Source organism: Neopsephotus bourkii, unplaced genomic scaffold (assembly GCF_033783945.1).
Source record: "Neopsephotus bourkii isolate Nb327-2 ecotype Australia unplaced genomic scaffold, CSIRO-AGI_Nbou_v1 NB_882, whole genome shotgun sequence".
In the NCBI taxonomy this organism is placed as follows: domain Eukaryota; kingdom Metazoa; phylum Chordata; class Aves; order Psittaciformes; family Psittacidae; genus Neopsephotus; species Neopsephotus bourkii.
Window position 1 is genome coordinate 3,736,941 of NW_026901376.1, and position 17,550 is coordinate 3,754,490.

The 17,550-nt window shown below is 39.2% G+C and overlaps 1 protein-coding gene across 1 annotated transcript; it reads right to left on the reverse strand.

Moving 5' to 3' along the window:
• Positions 1 to 12: 12 nt before the first annotated feature.
• RSPH10B (radial spoke head 10 homolog B) lies at positions 13 to 16,967 on the reverse strand. The gene is made up of 20 exons (XM_061357093.1): positions 16,509 to 16,967; positions 15,602 to 15,917; positions 14,350 to 14,425; positions 14,009 to 14,077; positions 13,635 to 13,808; positions 12,489 to 12,574; positions 11,733 to 11,853; positions 10,720 to 10,896; positions 10,061 to 10,202; positions 9,449 to 9,570; positions 8,808 to 8,997; positions 7,467 to 7,578; positions 7,300 to 7,379; positions 7,046 to 7,197; positions 5,730 to 5,837; positions 4,534 to 4,710; positions 2,548 to 2,593; positions 1,904 to 2,029; positions 678 to 870; positions 13 to 246 (listed from the first exon to the last, which is right to left on the reverse strand). Exons 2-20 carry the CDS (start codon positions 15,850 to 15,852, stop codon positions 42 to 44), a joined length of 2,607 nt encoding a protein of 868 aa, XP_061213077.1. The 5' UTR covers positions 15,853 to 15,917; positions 16,509 to 16,967; the 3' UTR covers positions 13 to 41.
• Between the last annotated feature and the right edge of the window lie 583 nt (positions 16,968 to 17,550).

Below are 17,550 nucleotides of genomic sequence, written 5' to 3' on the forward strand. Positions count from 1 at the left end.
GGTTTTGAGTATTTACTTACTTCAGGCTTCAGTAGTTCTCATCAGATGACTTGTTTCTTCCTTCTCTTTTTGCCAGCAGGCACCCTGGTAGCTGGGGGTACTGCTGTGGGTGCCTCTTCCTTCGAAGCAGTTGCTAATGTTATGCCAGGCTCCTCTGACTCCTTAGAATCTGCACTCTTGGGGTCAGATGTTTTTGCTGCTGCAGCTGCTTCTTGATCTTTTGCCTCTTCTCTTCCAGCAATAATTCTGAGTGAACAAAGTTTTAAGTTTAATGTAGTGTAAGAGGGGGGAGACAGATTTATACCAGCTAAGCAACTACAGCTGTATTCACAGTATGACCAGTATAAACTGTCACACTGTAGAGAAGCAGAAAAATCTATCCAGTTACCACTTAAAGTCTGCCTTACAGTATGTAAAAAACCAACCAGCCACTGCACAGAGCATGGCTCAAGTGCCAGGAACTGCCAGAGAGTGAGTAGTTCTGTAACCTCAAAGCAGCCTCTATTTGTTAACTTCTGACAGCAAGAGAAGTCACAAGTTATGTTCTGCATGTTGCTTATTACACCTGGCATTTCTTTTCCAGTTACACTATGCTATACTGTTTTATTAAAGCACATTTCTCATTTTGAATAATTCTGTTAGTAGAAAACTACTTCAAGATGAGCCACACCACTCACTTTGCCAGCTCCTCATCCTTGATCTTTCTCAGCTCAGCTAATTCAGCATCTCGTATTCGATTTTCTCTTATTTTTTCCCATAGCACTTTCTCATGCTGATAAGCGGGAAAGAGCTTAGTTGTAAAGAAGATCTGCACCTGGCACAGCAACAAACTAAGCTCATCTTGTTTAGTTCTGTCTTCTTTCGATTCACCTGCAACATGTAAATCAAATATGTTTATTTAGCAGGACACTTCTGTTTCAAGTGTGGCTTGGACTATAGTACTTCAGCTCTTGTACTCTGCAGTGGGAAAGTGTGACTTTTGCATGGTACAGGAGATAACTGTGAGAAACTTTAAACTGATGCATGTGACAGGGGATGGCCCTTTTGCAGGTGTTCTGAGTGACCTGTCACTGGGATGGCAGCAAAAGAATATCAACTTTCCCCTTTAATCCTATGATAAGTGTCTTCCCCAGTAATCTGACAACAGTTCAGTATCTGTGACTCCTGTGCACAGGGGAATAGAGGAATGAACACAACTACCTGAATGAAAAGAATTGGATGCAAGCATCCAATTGTCACAACTTTTCAAAAACAAGTATGGTTGTTGAAGAAACAATCCCATCAGTAACTTCTCAGTCACCAGATTTCACTGAAAGAGATGATGACTACACAAAGATCCTTGCCTATCTATGTCTTGGATTTAGGTTCTGTATCTGTAGAAAAACTTTCAGAGGACAAAAAACAACCCAAATGAGATCTGCTGATCAGCCAATGATATAAAATGGTTACTAGCCTCAACATATAAAAATGCTCTGATTTCTCTTCTGCATGAATGTTGGCCTCTCACTAACTTAATCCCAGGTAATGGTGGCATACCATTAATAATAATTCTTACATTAACTAAAACAAGCAGGATAGAGCAATAATAGCTTTTATTTGTCCAAGACATTAAAAAAAAAAAAAAAAGGCTGGTGCAGATTGAGCTTCTCATAGAGTAAATACAAATTACAGCTTTAGATGCCCTACATATAAAATCTGACATAAATCAGGGACACTATTTAAGTCAGTTCTTAAACATCTCAATTACTACATTTAATCTTCTTTAAACATTTTCCTCCAGAATTAATGTTCATTTACTGCCCTCTTGTGACAAGCTGCACTCTGCAGATACAATTAAAATTCCCCATTCAAAAGGTATGAGGGATTTTTTGTGTTAAGTCCTAAAACAGTAGGACTGCTTTACCTGTCAATTCCTTTCCTGGACAGGTATCTTGTTCTTTTTCTGCATCCCAGCTCAATGATGTTGGAACCACTGATGGAACAATGGTATTTCCATGAGTTGTGTGAAATGAGAGGGTAGCATCTGGTACTGCAAAGAAAAAAATTGAAAGTACTCAGTCTGTAATTCTGTATGTTAAAGATCAGATTTGATCTTCAGCACAAACAGATGTAAATTGTTATCTGACCTTACAGCTACACCTGTGCTTGAAATACTTCTGTACTGAGGAAAAGTTTGTTTTGAATAAAGACACAGTGCAGACTGCAATCTCTGGTTCCATGCCCAAATGAGCAGGACAGAACAGAAAGAATTTAGTTTAAAAAAAAAAATAGTCTTTACATTGTTTTTATGGAAAATGTGATAGCTTTTAATTAAAAAGCACAAAAGGTTCAGAGATTCAAACTTGCCAGATACCTGTGTATAGCAGGTGTGGAAAGCTCAACATAAACCTTTTTGTAATTCCCAAACTGAACGCAGCTACCTTCTGTACTGCAATGCATCCCGCTGTTTCAACGATTAGCTGCTGTTTTAATCATCTCTTAAATTGTAGAAAGAGTGAATCTCCTCTATCACCACTGCTTAGAAATGCTTATAACTCCGGAACTCACCCAGTAGAAATTCCTGAAGAGGATGCTCTGTGTCTTCAGAAGGTCTCTGTGGTCAGCAAGAAGTTTAAAATTCAGTTACTAAATGCCTGGACTTGTGTCCAAATTAGAAAGTGAAATTACATGTCCATTTGCGTCATGCAAATTGCTATCTACAAAGCATTCTGCCAACCAAAGGCATTCTGCAATTATACCTACTTCAAAACATTTCAATTGCAACCATGTTTCACACTTTCAAGTATTAGCAAATTGGTCACAACACTTCACCTTCGATACCAGCCAGGGAAGTAGCGTTATCCTATTTCAGAGCCAGTGAAAGATCCTACAGAGAATGAGAACTCCTATTCTTAGACATGTCCCTCTGTTCTTGCATCTTGCTCTACATACATCTAGTCCTGAGGAAACAATAATTAATTTCTATTCCTGATTACAGGAATACACTCCAGGAAGAATCCTAAGTGAAAAGAACAAGATTCAAGACTAATGAGACTGATGTTTTGCAGTCTTTCCAACTGTCACCCCAAGTATCTTCTGCAGCCTGATTATGTCTCACCAGAACTCAGGTCAAACATAATTTTGTGTTGGTAGTATTTTCTAAAAGCCATGAAGTTTCCAAATTCTCTGTCTGATTTCCATGACTCCAGTACAAAACAGTAATCCCTACTATCTTAATCTGAAATCACAGAGATCAGAAAGAATGTATTTGTTCCTGGAATATCAAGAATCTCATTACAGTCATAAACTAGGTACAAAATTATAAAGGCAGTGGAGGTGAGAAGTTTGCTGGAAAAAATCTGAAAACTATTCTAGGAATTCTCTTACCTTCCGCAGTGCTTTTAGATCTTTCTGCCCACTTCCCAGCCCCTTACTCCCCCACCTTGCAAGACAAGATAAAACTGTAGCTGTGTTCACTCCTGTTTTAGTTGATGTAGAACTTACCACCCAGTATTCTAAACAAAAATAGCTGAGTGCATGTGTGGGAGCAAATGCTTTTATTAGCAATGGCAGGCAATGCACCACTTTGAGGCTCATACATGCATGGGAACACATTGTATTTAATTTAAAACACCTCATGTTTCTTTAATTCATCCTGTGTTATGAAACTTTTGTTTGAAGACAGCAATGAGTAAAGCTCGGGTGCCTTGGACATGTCATCATTCATGTGTGTACCAAGTACAGTTCCACTGTACAAGCACTAATAAAAAAAAAACACAAGAAAAATTTTATCATCAGTACATTTTAAATCAAGATTTTTTTTTTTTTTGTCTTGGAAATCTGACTTTTTTAACTGGACCATTTCACTGTGCAGCTGCATTAATTCTTGCAGTGATGCAAGGGAACAGGTTCCATAGAATCAGTACAATTGACCAGGGAATGGGAGTGGTGGTGTTCAGTGACACTACTGGTTGACAGTGTGAAATTAGGTATTTGTTAACGCTCTTTGAATTAATAAAATGCTTCTATCTTGTGCATAATTCCAAATAATAACAATTTTAACTCATTCCTCCAACTCCCCTGCACATCTAAATTGCTCCAGTGGCATAGGCAGCATCTTATAACTGACAAAATCCTTATTCAAGTGTCCATCAAAAAGAAAAGAGCATAGCTTAACTGCTGGAAACAGTGAACCTTGATACATGGAACAACTGCAATGACATTTTTACAGTGCAATTTTAGACACTTGACTTAAAACAGAAGAGGCGTGTTTCTTCCACCAGTCAACCAATCTGTCGATTCCCCTTCAAACACCAAAAACTTGCAGGCACCTTATGTGTATTTACAGTTGACTAGGAAAATGTGCAAATGTGTTAAAGCTGACTATACTGATGTTATAGGCATCAGCAAGCAGGAAAGGCAGTAGGACCCAATTAAATGACTGTTTACGCAAAAAGAGGAAAGTGGTTTCTATGTTCAGAAAACACAGAATATTTGTAATGCTGGACTTCACCCTCTCAGTGGACATACTCAACAGCTCTCTATCAACTTTACCTGGGACAGAGAATAGTCTGGGAACAGAGATACACGTGTGGTTTTCTTGGAGAGAACCTCCACTCTAAAGCTACTTCTGCTCTCATTCTCACAAGCTTCTTGCTCCTTTATGATATCACTGGTAACATACACCAACGCACAGGCAAGAAGAGCTTCGACAAATTCCAGAAAAACTAACTAGAGTGGAACAAACACAGTGATTAATTCACTCATTTTGGCAAAATCCCTTTGTTAACTAGTAGTTAATATGTACCTGAGCAAGCAAAGAACTCAAGTGATTGCAAAGCCTCACTGGCCTCATTTATCCAGTCAAACATCCCTCCTTCTGAAGAAAATCTGAAAACAACCCAAGCTTAAAAAATTCAGAAGTGATATCCTGTGTCATGCCTTATACAAGTCATATTGAAATAAAATATTGCATAGATTTTTGCTGTGTCTGGAGCTATGAGAAATTTCTCTAACAAATTACTAACTATTACCTAAAATTTTAATTGCATACAATGCTTCCAGGAGCCCCCAGAATGGGTGTATAATGAATCCCTCAGTAAGACTTACACTTGTGCGTTCAGTTTATTCAGACATTGTTTAAAACAATAAATTCAGTATAGCCATTTACAACAGACCATCACCAAGCCAGAGCCAATTCTTTAAGGGCGAAGGCTTTCAGTAGCAGGCCAACTGTCAGGCAGCAAAGTCTTCTACCTCACTGAGGTGGCAGCACTTGACACATCAGGTTTCTTGGATCTCCAGATTTTCAGGATCAGTGTGTTCACATCTTAATTATTAACACATCTTAGTATTTCCTGTGCACACCTTGGCAGCTGGAAGTGCTGACATTCATCCCTGTGTAATCATTGTATACACATACTGTAAAGCAACTGCTTCACAGACTGATCTATTACTAGCAGCAGTCTCTGGGTTATGGCAGCCTTACAAGTTACTTGTATGGTCAGGTATTCTGAGACTGTACTAAGAACAGTAAAGTAATAAGAAAAACACAGAAGTACATGAGCTAAATTAGAAGGTATAGGCAAAACAAAGAAAGACAGAAATCGAGGCTGAAGTTTGTACTCTATTTTTTTACTAAATTAATTTCACCCTGCCCTAGCAGACAGACCAGTAATTGCAACAGTTTTTAAAAGTAATTTTAACTGTTCCTGTAGCAATGAAGTATGATACTTTTTTTCCATACACACCTCCAGCTCCAGGTTGGTGTTACTGCTACCAGGTTGAGAGGGACTATCTTTGAGAAGTATTTCCACGAGTCTTGAAGGAGTTAATTGTTTGCTGAGAAGTTTAAAATCCTGGGTAAGAGTAAGCATTACATGTTAGCAGCACACAAGGCATTCCCACATGGATCTAATCTAACTCCCTTTAAAGCCTGTGTCAGTTTCTAATTGTTTCACATGATCAGAGGGCTGGAGCACCTCTCCTAGGAGGAAAGAATTGACAGAGTTGGGATTGTCCAGCCTGGAGAAGGCCCCAGGGAGACCTTATTGCAGCCTTTCAGTTCTGAAAAGGGGCCTATATGAAGATGAGGAGAGAGTTTTTAGCAGGGCCTATTGTGACAGGAAGAGAGGTGATGGTTTTAAATGAAAAGGGAGACTCAGGATGGACTGGAGGAAAAGATATTTACAGTGAGGGTGGTAAAACACTGGCACAGGTTGCCAGAGAGGTGCGGGAAGCACCATCCCTGGAGACATTCAAGGTCAGGCTGAAAGTGGCTCTGAGCAACCTGACCTCGTTGAAGAAGTCCCTGCTCCATTGCAGACTAGATGGCCCTTGAAGGTCCCTTACAACCCAAATTATTCTATGATTTCGTGGTTCTATTCTATACTTCCATATAGGTAATCAATGACAGAGTAAAATTCTGGTCTTACTGAAGTCAATGGGAATTTCTGCTAGACTGCAAAAACAGTGTTAAGAAATAATTGTTTTTTTTTTTTTTAATTTATCTATGAGCTTTCACAATCTTGCCATCCAGTATTTTTTTTTTTTCCCATGAAAAAAAGGCTTGGATTTAACCAATCACAGTGATCAAACCCAAGCCTATCAATGGGAATTGTTCCCTAGCGTCAGTGTAATCTTTATGTGTCCCTGAATTACTGAATATTCGTAAGGAATCTCATCTTCATCTTGAACTGTATTAATACATTACTGTGTTATTTCAGAAGGTTTCCAGTCTGAGTTCTACCAGGAAGACATTTCCACATGCTCACTCTACAGGGTGGGGAGGAAGGAAGCAAAAATATTTTTATTTCACTAGACAAATGTGTTTTAAGATTTGGTTATTTGAAATCGTCAGTACAAAGTCAGAATTCAGTCCTGCACAAGTACATAAATAACTTCTGTAGAGTAACTGTCCCTTTAATGTTTGGTAGACAGTTTATACAATAACATATCACTCCTACCTTTTCAACTGGGCAGAAGTCACAGGGAGTATTTTAAAACACCCATATAAACTGAATAAAGCTCTTGTAACCACACAAAATAAAGAAACAGAGGTTATTACATTTAACATCCAAAGGAAGTGCCTCATTTTCATTGTGAGCTCAAATGGAGGTCTGGTACTTGGTCTACAAAAGGCTCTGTATATTTCCCAGCATTTGTCAATGTAGCTGTTCATGACCAAAACTGTACATCTTTCTTCAGAAAATAAGGTACCTTTACAAAAATTAATTGGGAAAAAATACATGGTTACAGTAAAACTGTGATGTATGTGGTACAAATTGATGAATTCTACACAGGAGAAATACCGTTACTTACCTTGGACATAACAGGCAGTGGGAATAATGTTCCTGGACATCATTTCTGAGAAACATTTACTCAGATAAGGACTGTTCTCTCTACAGTTGAAACAAAAATACTCTTGTCTGGGAAAGACTCAAACTGATTACACTGAAATAAATTTCATTATAAGATTAAAAACTTACTTGTGTTCTTCATGATAGATATGAAATGCTAGGCGAATAAGGTAAGATAAAAACGTTCTGAATAGTAAAGTCTCATGTGGACAATGTATCTCCTCAATTGGTGTTTTATCTCCTAAAATAAATAAATAAATAAATCTCTATTGCTATAATGTACATTAAAATGCTTCTCCATCTCTACATATCACACAGTAACAACACTGCTGGAAGAATCAGACCAGACACAGCATCACTTCAAAACAATAAGCTCAAGGGCTCCTCTGCCCTGGTGAGACCACATCTGGAAGATTGTGTCCAGTTCTGGGCCCCTCAGTTTAAGAAGGACAGGGACCTGCTGGAGAGAGTCCAGCGCAGGGCAACTAAGATGATTAAGGGAGTGGAGCATCTCCCTTATGAGGGAAGACTGAGGGAGCTGGGTCTCTATAGTTTGGAGAAGAGGAGATTGAGGGGTGACCTTATTAGTGTATATAAATATATAAACGGGGAGTGTCACGAGGATGGAGCCAGGCTCTTCTCAGTGGCAAACAATGATAGGACAAGGGGCAATGGGTACAAACTGGAACACAAGAGGCTCCACTTAAACTTGAGAAGAAACTTCTTCTCAGTGAGGGTGACAGAACACTGGAACAGGCTGCCCAGGGAGGTTGTGGAGTCTCCTTCCCTGGAGACATTCAAAACCCGCCTGGACACGTTCCTGTGTAACCTTATCTAGGTGTTCCTGCTCCGTCAGGGGGATTGGACTAGATGATCTTTTGAGGTCCCTTCCAATCTCTAACATACTGTGATATTGTGAAGGGAGAATCATCCACCTGCAGCTGAATTCTATCAAATTCTCTCTTTCTAGAAACACATCTACTCAGCATACAGGAATGAAAGGGGAAGCAAAGTTGGAGTTAAACCCTTTACATACTAGGGACACTGCAGTGCTTCTGGTGCAGGTCTAAAATAGAACTGGATGTTTAACTGGCTCTACGGAAATAAAAAACCCCATACTACATGCAAACCAAAGTTAAAAGCACTGGAAGATTTGTTTCTTCTCTTTCTCAGACCTCTTCAAAATACATGTAACAGTAAAGGCAAAACTGGGATGAATACAAGTTTGAGTAGATGGCTCTTGAGAACAAATTTTTAATGGCCATTTTAATTTTACATTTTCCCACCTAAGCACCTGAAGTGCCTGGAGAAGTGTTAATGCATCCACTGAGAAGTCACAAGCACAGAAGTACTCACTCAGGGTCACCTTATTACCAGTGTTGAGCTATCAGTAGAACTTGCCACTCCACCTCTCCACAGCTTACTATTACAGTTCCTAGATTCTAGACTCCAAACAACAGAAATACAAACCCCTCAATATCCGATCCACTTCAGCAAGACTTATGTTGGAGTGATGAAACCGGCAGTCCTTCAGGAATCTCCAAAATTGGAGCTTAGTCATGAGGAAGGTGTTGTCAAAAGAACAATCACAGCCTAAGCTACTGTAGAAGGTGTAAATTCTTCTCAGTTCTGTAATATGCCTCAACACAGCAAATTCTACCTAAATAAAGCAGGATATGTTTTCAGCATCATCTCACAGAAAGCAGGGATCAGCTCATATTGATCCTATAACTGGGCATATAATGCTTTCCATCTTGTAACTTCGAAGAGGATATCCCTGGTTAAGCATTCATGATGGCATTAGTCAAACGCAGCTATATATTTTTTATGATCAATAAAAATAAATTAGTCTGTCAGCAGACAAACCTCACAGTAGCTAAAGGTAGCTGCCGAATGCCCTTCCAGATATAACGTATCTTATTGTATTCCAAAAAAGGCTCAGGAAAAAGCAATACTGTCTATTAATTCTTTTTGATTTTCTGTTTTCATGGCCTTCAGATTTTCAAAAAAATTTTAATGCAATGAGTTATTTTAATAAAATAAACCAGAAATTAAATAACATGAAATACAATACGGGGGAAAACTGAAGATATCAAACAGTAAACTCTTACTTGTTTCAGTTCTTCCCACCTCTCTTCCTCTGGCAACAAGTCAAGCAGTAAAGATATATCCAACTCCATACTGAATTCCAGAATAGAAGTATCTTCTGAACCACTGATCACTGTGGTATTTTCTACCATGCAAATAAAACAAATCAGAATAAACTAAAATGAAGTTAAATATATATATATAGAGAGAGAGAGGGACAATGAAACATATATTATTCCTTCTTATCTTAGTGACTTCAAACTGGGAAGAATAAACTCATTTACAGTGAGGTGCAGAGGTGTCATAATCAACAGCATAACAACTGAAGGATAATTTTGTCAAATCCAACCCCTAGCCAAAAGGAAATGCAGATATTACATAAGTTATGAAACCTTCAGACAAGAGTGGTCAAAAAGCATTACAAGATGTAGTGTGGATGTGTCAATCAACTCAAAGTGTCATGTGCAGGAAACAGGATGTATACAAGCAAAAGTCATTAATAATTAAGATAACTCCTATGTTCACCAAAGTTCTCTGAAGAAATATGTCTGGCTCTTGTGTAAGTACAAACAGCTTCACGTTATATTAAAAACAAAATGTCAACTGAGTAGAATCTGTTTTCTTAAGCAGCTTACCAGTGCCAAAATGATTTTCTGTGCAAATGGAATTCAGACCTTTCATATTCATTGCATTCACTAGAAAAGCAGGATATTCCACCATGTTATCATCTATGAACTCTCCTTCATAAACACGACCATTCTTGAAGACAAACTTGCCCTACAGATAGATCATGATCTGATTTATATTGAAATTAACAAAATTAAAAATATGACTTATGCTCTCAATCAGATTTCTTTTTAAGAATCTTGGCTACAATGCAATACATGAAAAAAAAAAAAGGAAAATAATTTTCCCTCCCCAATTTTTAGAGAGTACTTAGTCATCTATTAATTGAAGTACCCTCCTGGAATGAAGTATTGCCTATATAACTGTTTGGTTTTGAAAAGCCAACCACTGCAAAAATCCAGACATACCTATTACATTCAAAATCTTCACAGTAAAATGTATTTCTTTATACCCACAACATGCACCTAATCATGGAGTCAAATCCGTGGCCCAGCAAGGTCCTTGGAACAATTCCTACTGCTTTCAGTGGGATGTTATGTTGGGATTCCATCCACAATGCAAATTGAAGGTAGTTTTCTGTACAGAAATCTGGAGGTCTGCCATACAGAGCAGAACTGACTCATTTGGTACTGTCTGTAGTTTCGTCTTACTACTTGTCAATACTCACCTTGCCATGCTTCTTATTACAAAGCCATTCACCATCATACACTGCTCCACTGGCATATATGAACTTCCCATATCCGTGTCGTTTCCCATTTACAAAATCGCCTATGTATTCATTCCTTAAAGGATATTGAGATGCAGGCGTTCTCTTCAAAAACCAGATATGGATCCCATACCCGTGCTGAAAAACAGTTCATGTGTCTAAGAAAAACCAAACATCTGCAGACAAGCTATTACTGTTACAGGTCCAGACTTTGAAAAAGGAGAATCACCTATAAGTCACAGTTGGCAAAGCTCTCAAATAAAAGCACCCAGCTGATAGCTGCAGTACTCGGAGCCCTATTCTCCAAAGGTGCGTGGGAGAAGTGCTCAGAGGATACACTGAATCAGCACGTACTTGAGCAAGCTCTACCAACAGGACTCCTAAAGGTACCCTTCCTGCCTGAATCCCTTTGGCTGTAATGCTGAACAGGCAGGTGAGGAACACCGTGCCAGACAGACCTATGATATTCCAAAAGCTAGACTCCTTCTTCACAATTTTATGCAGCATGAAAAGACAAGAGAAAGTAGCTCACGTTCTTTTTCCAACAGAACAGTAAATGGAAGGAACAGAAAATTCCAGAAATATCTCCTTCCACCATGAACCCTTAACAGCATGGTCTAATGTTTCACAGGTGACACAGACATAAATTTCTACGTATACTCACTCACTGCTGAAATCATATCTCAAGCTAAGTATAGTCACACTTAACTGATTTTTTTTAATGAAAAAGGTTCATATTTTCCATTAGAGTATTAAATTATTATTTTGTAAGACTAAGTCAACAGCCTCTTAGCAATCTGAATACTGCAGACTTCTTATGAGCATCAACTTACGATAAAAAGCATACTTACACTATTTCAACTGGCAAAAAACATATAAAGCTCCTTTGATATTGCACAAAACTCCCTCATCTAGTTTTACTAGAGCAATGGACAGATGCTGAACTAAGAGGTTGCTGAGGAAGAAATTACTACCTGTATGCCATGCACCCACTGTCCCATATACTCTTGATTAACTGTCAACCATCTCATTCTTCCTTTTCCATGACGTACATTTTTCTCCCACTGACCTTCATAGATATTTCCAGACTTATAGCTGAAAGAGAATAATAGATGTTAATGATTCATTCATACTAAATTCTAAGTGGAACTTATGAAAGCAAGGTTTATACAAAACTCACTGGTAATGAATTCAGAATTTATTAAAGCTAAATATAACCATTAATTTCAAAGTTGGCTCACTGTGACACACATACAAAGGTTTGATTGCACCCACTGTTTACCTACTATTTTTAACTTATAGACCACTGTAAAAATATTAAACAGTTCTTCTTTTCCAAAGAGTCTTCACCATAGATAATCAAAGTATTCTTTTATGTATAATTCCACAAATAATTCATCTATTCATAAAAGTAGCTCCATTTGTTCAAATCATTTATTTGTTTTTAAAATGCTGATTTGTGGTTTACCAAACCTGATTTTGCATTTTGTCTTTAGACATTCGTTTGTAGGAATGAGCAGTAGAAATGTATCAACATAAAAATGTAAGTTATAGAGAAGGTCTATTTTATTATTATAAAGCAGCTTGTACAATTATTTATTCCACTACAGAAAGCACACACTACTATGAAATGGTAGCATGTGTATCCATTTTAAACAACAGGAGAAACTGTATGATAATGCATGTAAAATAAAAAATATGAAGACAAGGACAAGTGCTATGACATTTACCATCTCATTCCCCATCCTTTTTTGACATCATTTACCCAGTCGCCTGAATACCAAGAAGTATGTTCCTGGTCATAATAAATGGTACCCTGAAACAGAGAGTATAGTAAATTAAAAAACCTAAACATTCATCTATATTAATAAAACATTGCATACAAATTATATCAGATGCACGTAATCATGCTCTTACTCACAGTCACCCTGAGACACTGTACTGAAAGCAACTGAAGTGATAAAAATAAATTAGAAAGCAACCTCTTTTGATGAATAGTTAAGACCTTAAAAAAGACCAGGTGTCCCCCCCCAAAAAACACCCAACCTATTACATCAAATTCTACAATGCTTTTCAAATCACTTGGAAACACTTTCAGAGAGCTAACTTTGGCAGCTTAATCATAGCAGCCACTCTGAGGGAAATCAGTTTTCTGACTCATTCCGAATTCAACTTCAAACAGTAAGTCTACATCATTAATTTTTCTGTTTTTCTCCAACAGCTTCCTCTCTGAACAAACTGGACAGACCTCTGCACTGGTGATCATCCACTGCAGTCCGTGTGATTTTAGTGTTTCATTAGGGACAACCTAAAAAAACCCTACATTATTAGAATGGATCTTCCTCACATGCTGAGTTACCAGTCTTCAAGATGTCAGGCCCAGAAGTTTCTCAGTTTGGATGCATAAAAGAGACAGATAAATGCCTTTAACAAGTTGGAAGTAGATGTCACTTACACTAGATCTGGCAGTAATTATCATACTTGGTCTGCTTAACACATTTTGGAGATGGGATCACTTTGTCATTACTGGGAAGCAAATTGACCTGTCATTGCTATGTGGCTACTAATGCAGTCGACACTTTTGTCTTTCATCATCTTTGTGGAGCAGCATAAAGGATAAAACATGTAACAAACCAATTACTCTTTTCAGATGCCGTTCATTCCTTCTAGCACAAAAAGATCCCACCCCAATTGTTTTAACTGGCACTCACAGCTCCAGAGAAGATCCTCAGGAAAAAGAAATCTCTACAGAGTGTAAAGCCATGCAACAGCATGAAACATTTTTGCAAAACCTCTGCACAAGAACACCTGCTATTTCAGATGGTATACGGACACCAAATGAGAAGACCATGCTCTCCTTTGGTGTTCTTTCTTACCTTTCCATGTCTTTTGCCTTTACACCAATAGCCAATGTAAGAAATAGGATGAATACCGCTCCTGAAAAATCCAAATCCATGCCTAAGTCCATCCTTGATTGATCCTTCATAAACGCTGCCATCATTCCACGTATAACGGCCACTAAACATTTGCACATTCTTAACAAATGTTCCCTAAAATGTTAAATCACAACATTTAAAAAAAAATAAGACCCAACTGTCTGGGGAAAGTCAGGCTTGTGATTGAAACCACTGCCATAGTTTTGCAGTAGCCACCTGCACTGTACCAATTACTGCAACCTATCTACTGTCCTTGAATTTACATTTCTAACTGGCTGTAATTGCGTTCAGTTATAAATTGAAGTGCACTTTACCTCATACTTCACTCCATCAGCCCACGTGTAAGTCCCTTGTCCATGCATAAGGCCTTTGGAAAACATGCCCTTCAAAATGAAGAGAACAGCATCATTTGCAAATTTATTCTTACCACAACCAAAGCCTACAGTGACCGTAAGACTTCAAAAGAATTACATATTAATGTCATCCTCCAACTACTCATATCAAATCAAAAGCTTTCATGCCAGAAATCAACAGAGCTTTCAGTGCTTACACATTCTGAGTGCTCAACCTCCATCCACATAAAAAGAAGCAGACTGCCTGCTCTAGAGAAAGAACTTGACCCACTACTATTTTTTTTATTAATTTATACACTCACCTTATATGTATTTCCTCCCTGAAAACATGCAAATCCTTTACCCTCATACAATCCATGGACTTTTTCACCTTCATAGCTACAAGGAAAACAAACTAAAGATGAAGGTTTCCTGTCACTACCAGTAGACATAAATCACAACATATATACAATAGATCACCTTTGATTTACCATGGTTTACACACAAACCGTTTGCTGCATCCTGTGTAGAAAAACAAACTACAACAAAACTTTAGAATTTTTGTACCTTCCTTATAATAGGTCACATAATTTTTGTGTTGCCTCAAACCCGTATTTCGTTCAATTGAGAAAACAAGACACATCGGTAGCATTTAAGAAGGAAGCACATAAGAAGGACATGAAGCTGTCAGAGCAAGTCCAGAGGAGGGCCACAAGGATGATTAGGGGGCTGGAGCACCTCTCACATGAAGACAGGCTGAGAACACTGGGGCTGTTCATCCTGAAGAAGAGAAGTTGCATGGAGACCTCATAGCAGCCTTCCAGTATCTGAAGGGGGCCTACAAGGATGCTGGAGAGAGATTCTTCATGACGAACTGTAGTAATAGGACAAGGAACAATGGGTTCAAACTTACACAGGGGAAGTTCAGGTTAGATATAAGGAAGAAGTTCTTTGCTGTGAGGGTGATGAGGCACCTGAAGAAGTGGTAAATGCTCCATCCCTGGCAGTGTTCAAGGCCAGGTTGAACAAGCCCTTGGGCAACATAGTCTAGAGTGAGGTGTCCCAGCCCATGGCAGGGGGGTTCTAACTATATGAGCTTTAAGGTCCCTTCCAACCCTAACCACTCTATGATTTACTAGCTTACAACTAGGAACCTGGCCACATGAAACATTACATATATTCCCCTTGAACTAACAAAGGATTTGGCTAACACTGCTATTCACCTGTTTCCTCAGTTTAGGATATTCTTAGGAGATTTGAGCAGCCTTAAACATTAAAAGGCAGTAACAACTGAACTTTAAATTGTTAGTATACTTAGACAAAACTTCACCATAGGAGAACAAGCTAAAAGAATGAATCTTTTGGCAGGCAGACAGCACCAGCAACACTCAAGGGTGCAAGAAGACAGGAGCATTCCACATATATCACTCATAAGGTGTCATGGCTATTAGGTCTGAATAACCCAATTCGCTGTCTCAAATTGAAAGTTAAATCTGTGTTTGTATTACACTGGGTACACCAGAGATACTTAAATGAGAATTCGTGACTGAACTGGCATATTTGTAACAAGCATACCTTTTTACAATAAGTTGAATAAGAATAGGCTCCTCATGGTATTGAGGAACATCTTGGACTAGAGGTTCCTCTGCTTCCTCTGGTTCTTTATCCAGTATCACTGGACTTGCCCCTGTTTCTTCCTCTTCATTCACGATGGTCGCCAAGTCTGTCCGCTTTGTAGCACTACTCTCAGCTGTAACTTGTGAAGGCATAGGAGGGTGTGAAGTTTTTTCTGTCTTCCTGATGTCTTTCTTCTTATCCTTTGCCATAATTACTGAATTGTCTCAACGTGTACCCTTCTGAACATCTACTCTGTTATGTAAAGGTATTTTCCCTTATAATCTATTTGAGGAAAAAAATACACAAACAAACAAAAACCAAACAGCTAACTACATGGAAAATTACACATGCATGTATTTATCTTACTTCTGTAATAACTATTCCTCCAGGCAGCGATTTCAGCTTGTGATAGACAGAAAGCAGGGCTGTGACCTAACTCTCAAGAAGTTCATCAAAACCACCATGATCTGAAAGTTTTGTTAGACTTACTTATGCTACGTGGACGTCTCCATCTTCATTACACCTTTACAGATTTTTACGTGTCTAGATTTAATCATGTAGCAAAGTTGAAAACCATTATGAGTTTGGTGAGTTTCTGGAAAGTTACAGCTGCACCAGCAGCATTGATTTAATTTGCTTTCAAAGTTATGAGTGCAGATTGACCCAAAATGTAGAATAGCCACTCTTAACTTAGACAGTTATCTTGCTAGTTAAGATCTATGAAGGTTTCAGGACTACTTGAACAGCTGCAATCACAATTCCCTCTCATTTCACAGTTTGACCATCACTGGTCTGTAACACAAGAATCAATCGCCGCGCTCCAGTGGCGAGACACGGCCGCCTCAGGGGACCGCCATGCTCTCACCACCACTTACTTCCAGCCAGCGCCTCGTTACACCCGGGCAACTACAGCATCCGATCACCTGCCCGAAGGGCCCAAGTGGAAGAGTGAAGGGCAGCGAGGGCAGCCCGGGGCCAGAAGCTGCTCCGTCCACGGGGCAGCCCCAGCGGGTTCCGCAGCCCCTCACCTAACGCCTACCACCGCGGGCCCGCGCCACGCAGCCGCAGTATGGCGAACGCTACCGTAGCCATGGCGACCGCGCCGCGGCCCGGCTGCTGCCTGCCAGGACCCGGCCCCCAGCGGTCAGAGAAGCGCCCTCGTCGCTACCCCGCGACTGGCAGTGCGCCGGCAGGTAGGCCGGCCCGTCCTTGCGGAGATTAACGCTGCATTACGCCGGAGAAGGGGGAAACAGTCGTGTGTGCGTTCGATTTAATGCAGAGAAATCACGGCTGGGAATACCGGTTACAGGCGCTGCACATGATCCGCACAGACTACAGAGAGTTTAGTCACACTCACAAGCGTAAGTGGTACAGAGAAGATGAGCACGGCTTCACCTCAGCCCCCCACATCAGCCACACTAGAGCTAGGGCAGCAGCACTGCTGCCACCCGTCACCCTGAGCAGTAAACTGAAGTGCTGATGTGAAGGCATTGCTCAGGTCATACATCGGTACTACAGAAATGGACGAGCTGAGCAATGTTTTAATGGATTACTGACTCAAAAAGACAAATTTTCTAACTACTTCGATTCTACCAAGATAGAATTGAGACTGATCTGATCAGCAGTGCATGGTGAGACAGTTTTTTCCCCTTCATTCTCAGAAAAGAAATCCCTGTACTTGAATAAGAAGTGGGAATGGGAACAATACTAATTGAAAGTAAGTATGATAGATGATTTATTCTCTTGAAGCCTTAAACACAGATCAAACCAATCATTAAATGCAACAATAATACTTGAAGTAAGTATCTAATGAAACACAGCTTTAGTGTATAAAAAAAATCCACAAACGTATTTACATTTTCTTTAAATATCATATACAGGATGTAAAAACATAGAAAGTGAATGTT

Coding starts and splice junctions, on each gene's coding strand:
- RSPH10B (XM_061357093.1), bottom strand. CDS start 15,852: ATGGCAAAGGATAAGAAGAAAGACATCAGGAAGACAGAAAAAACTTCA. Junction 12,575..13,634: donor AAGGCAAAAGACATGGAAAG/GTAAGAAAGAAC, acceptor TCTCTGTTTCAG/GGTACCATTTATTATGACCA. Junction 7,198..7,299: donor CACTGCCTGTTATGTCCAAG/GTAAGTAACGGT, acceptor ATTTTTGTAAAG/GTACCTTATTTTCTGAAGAA.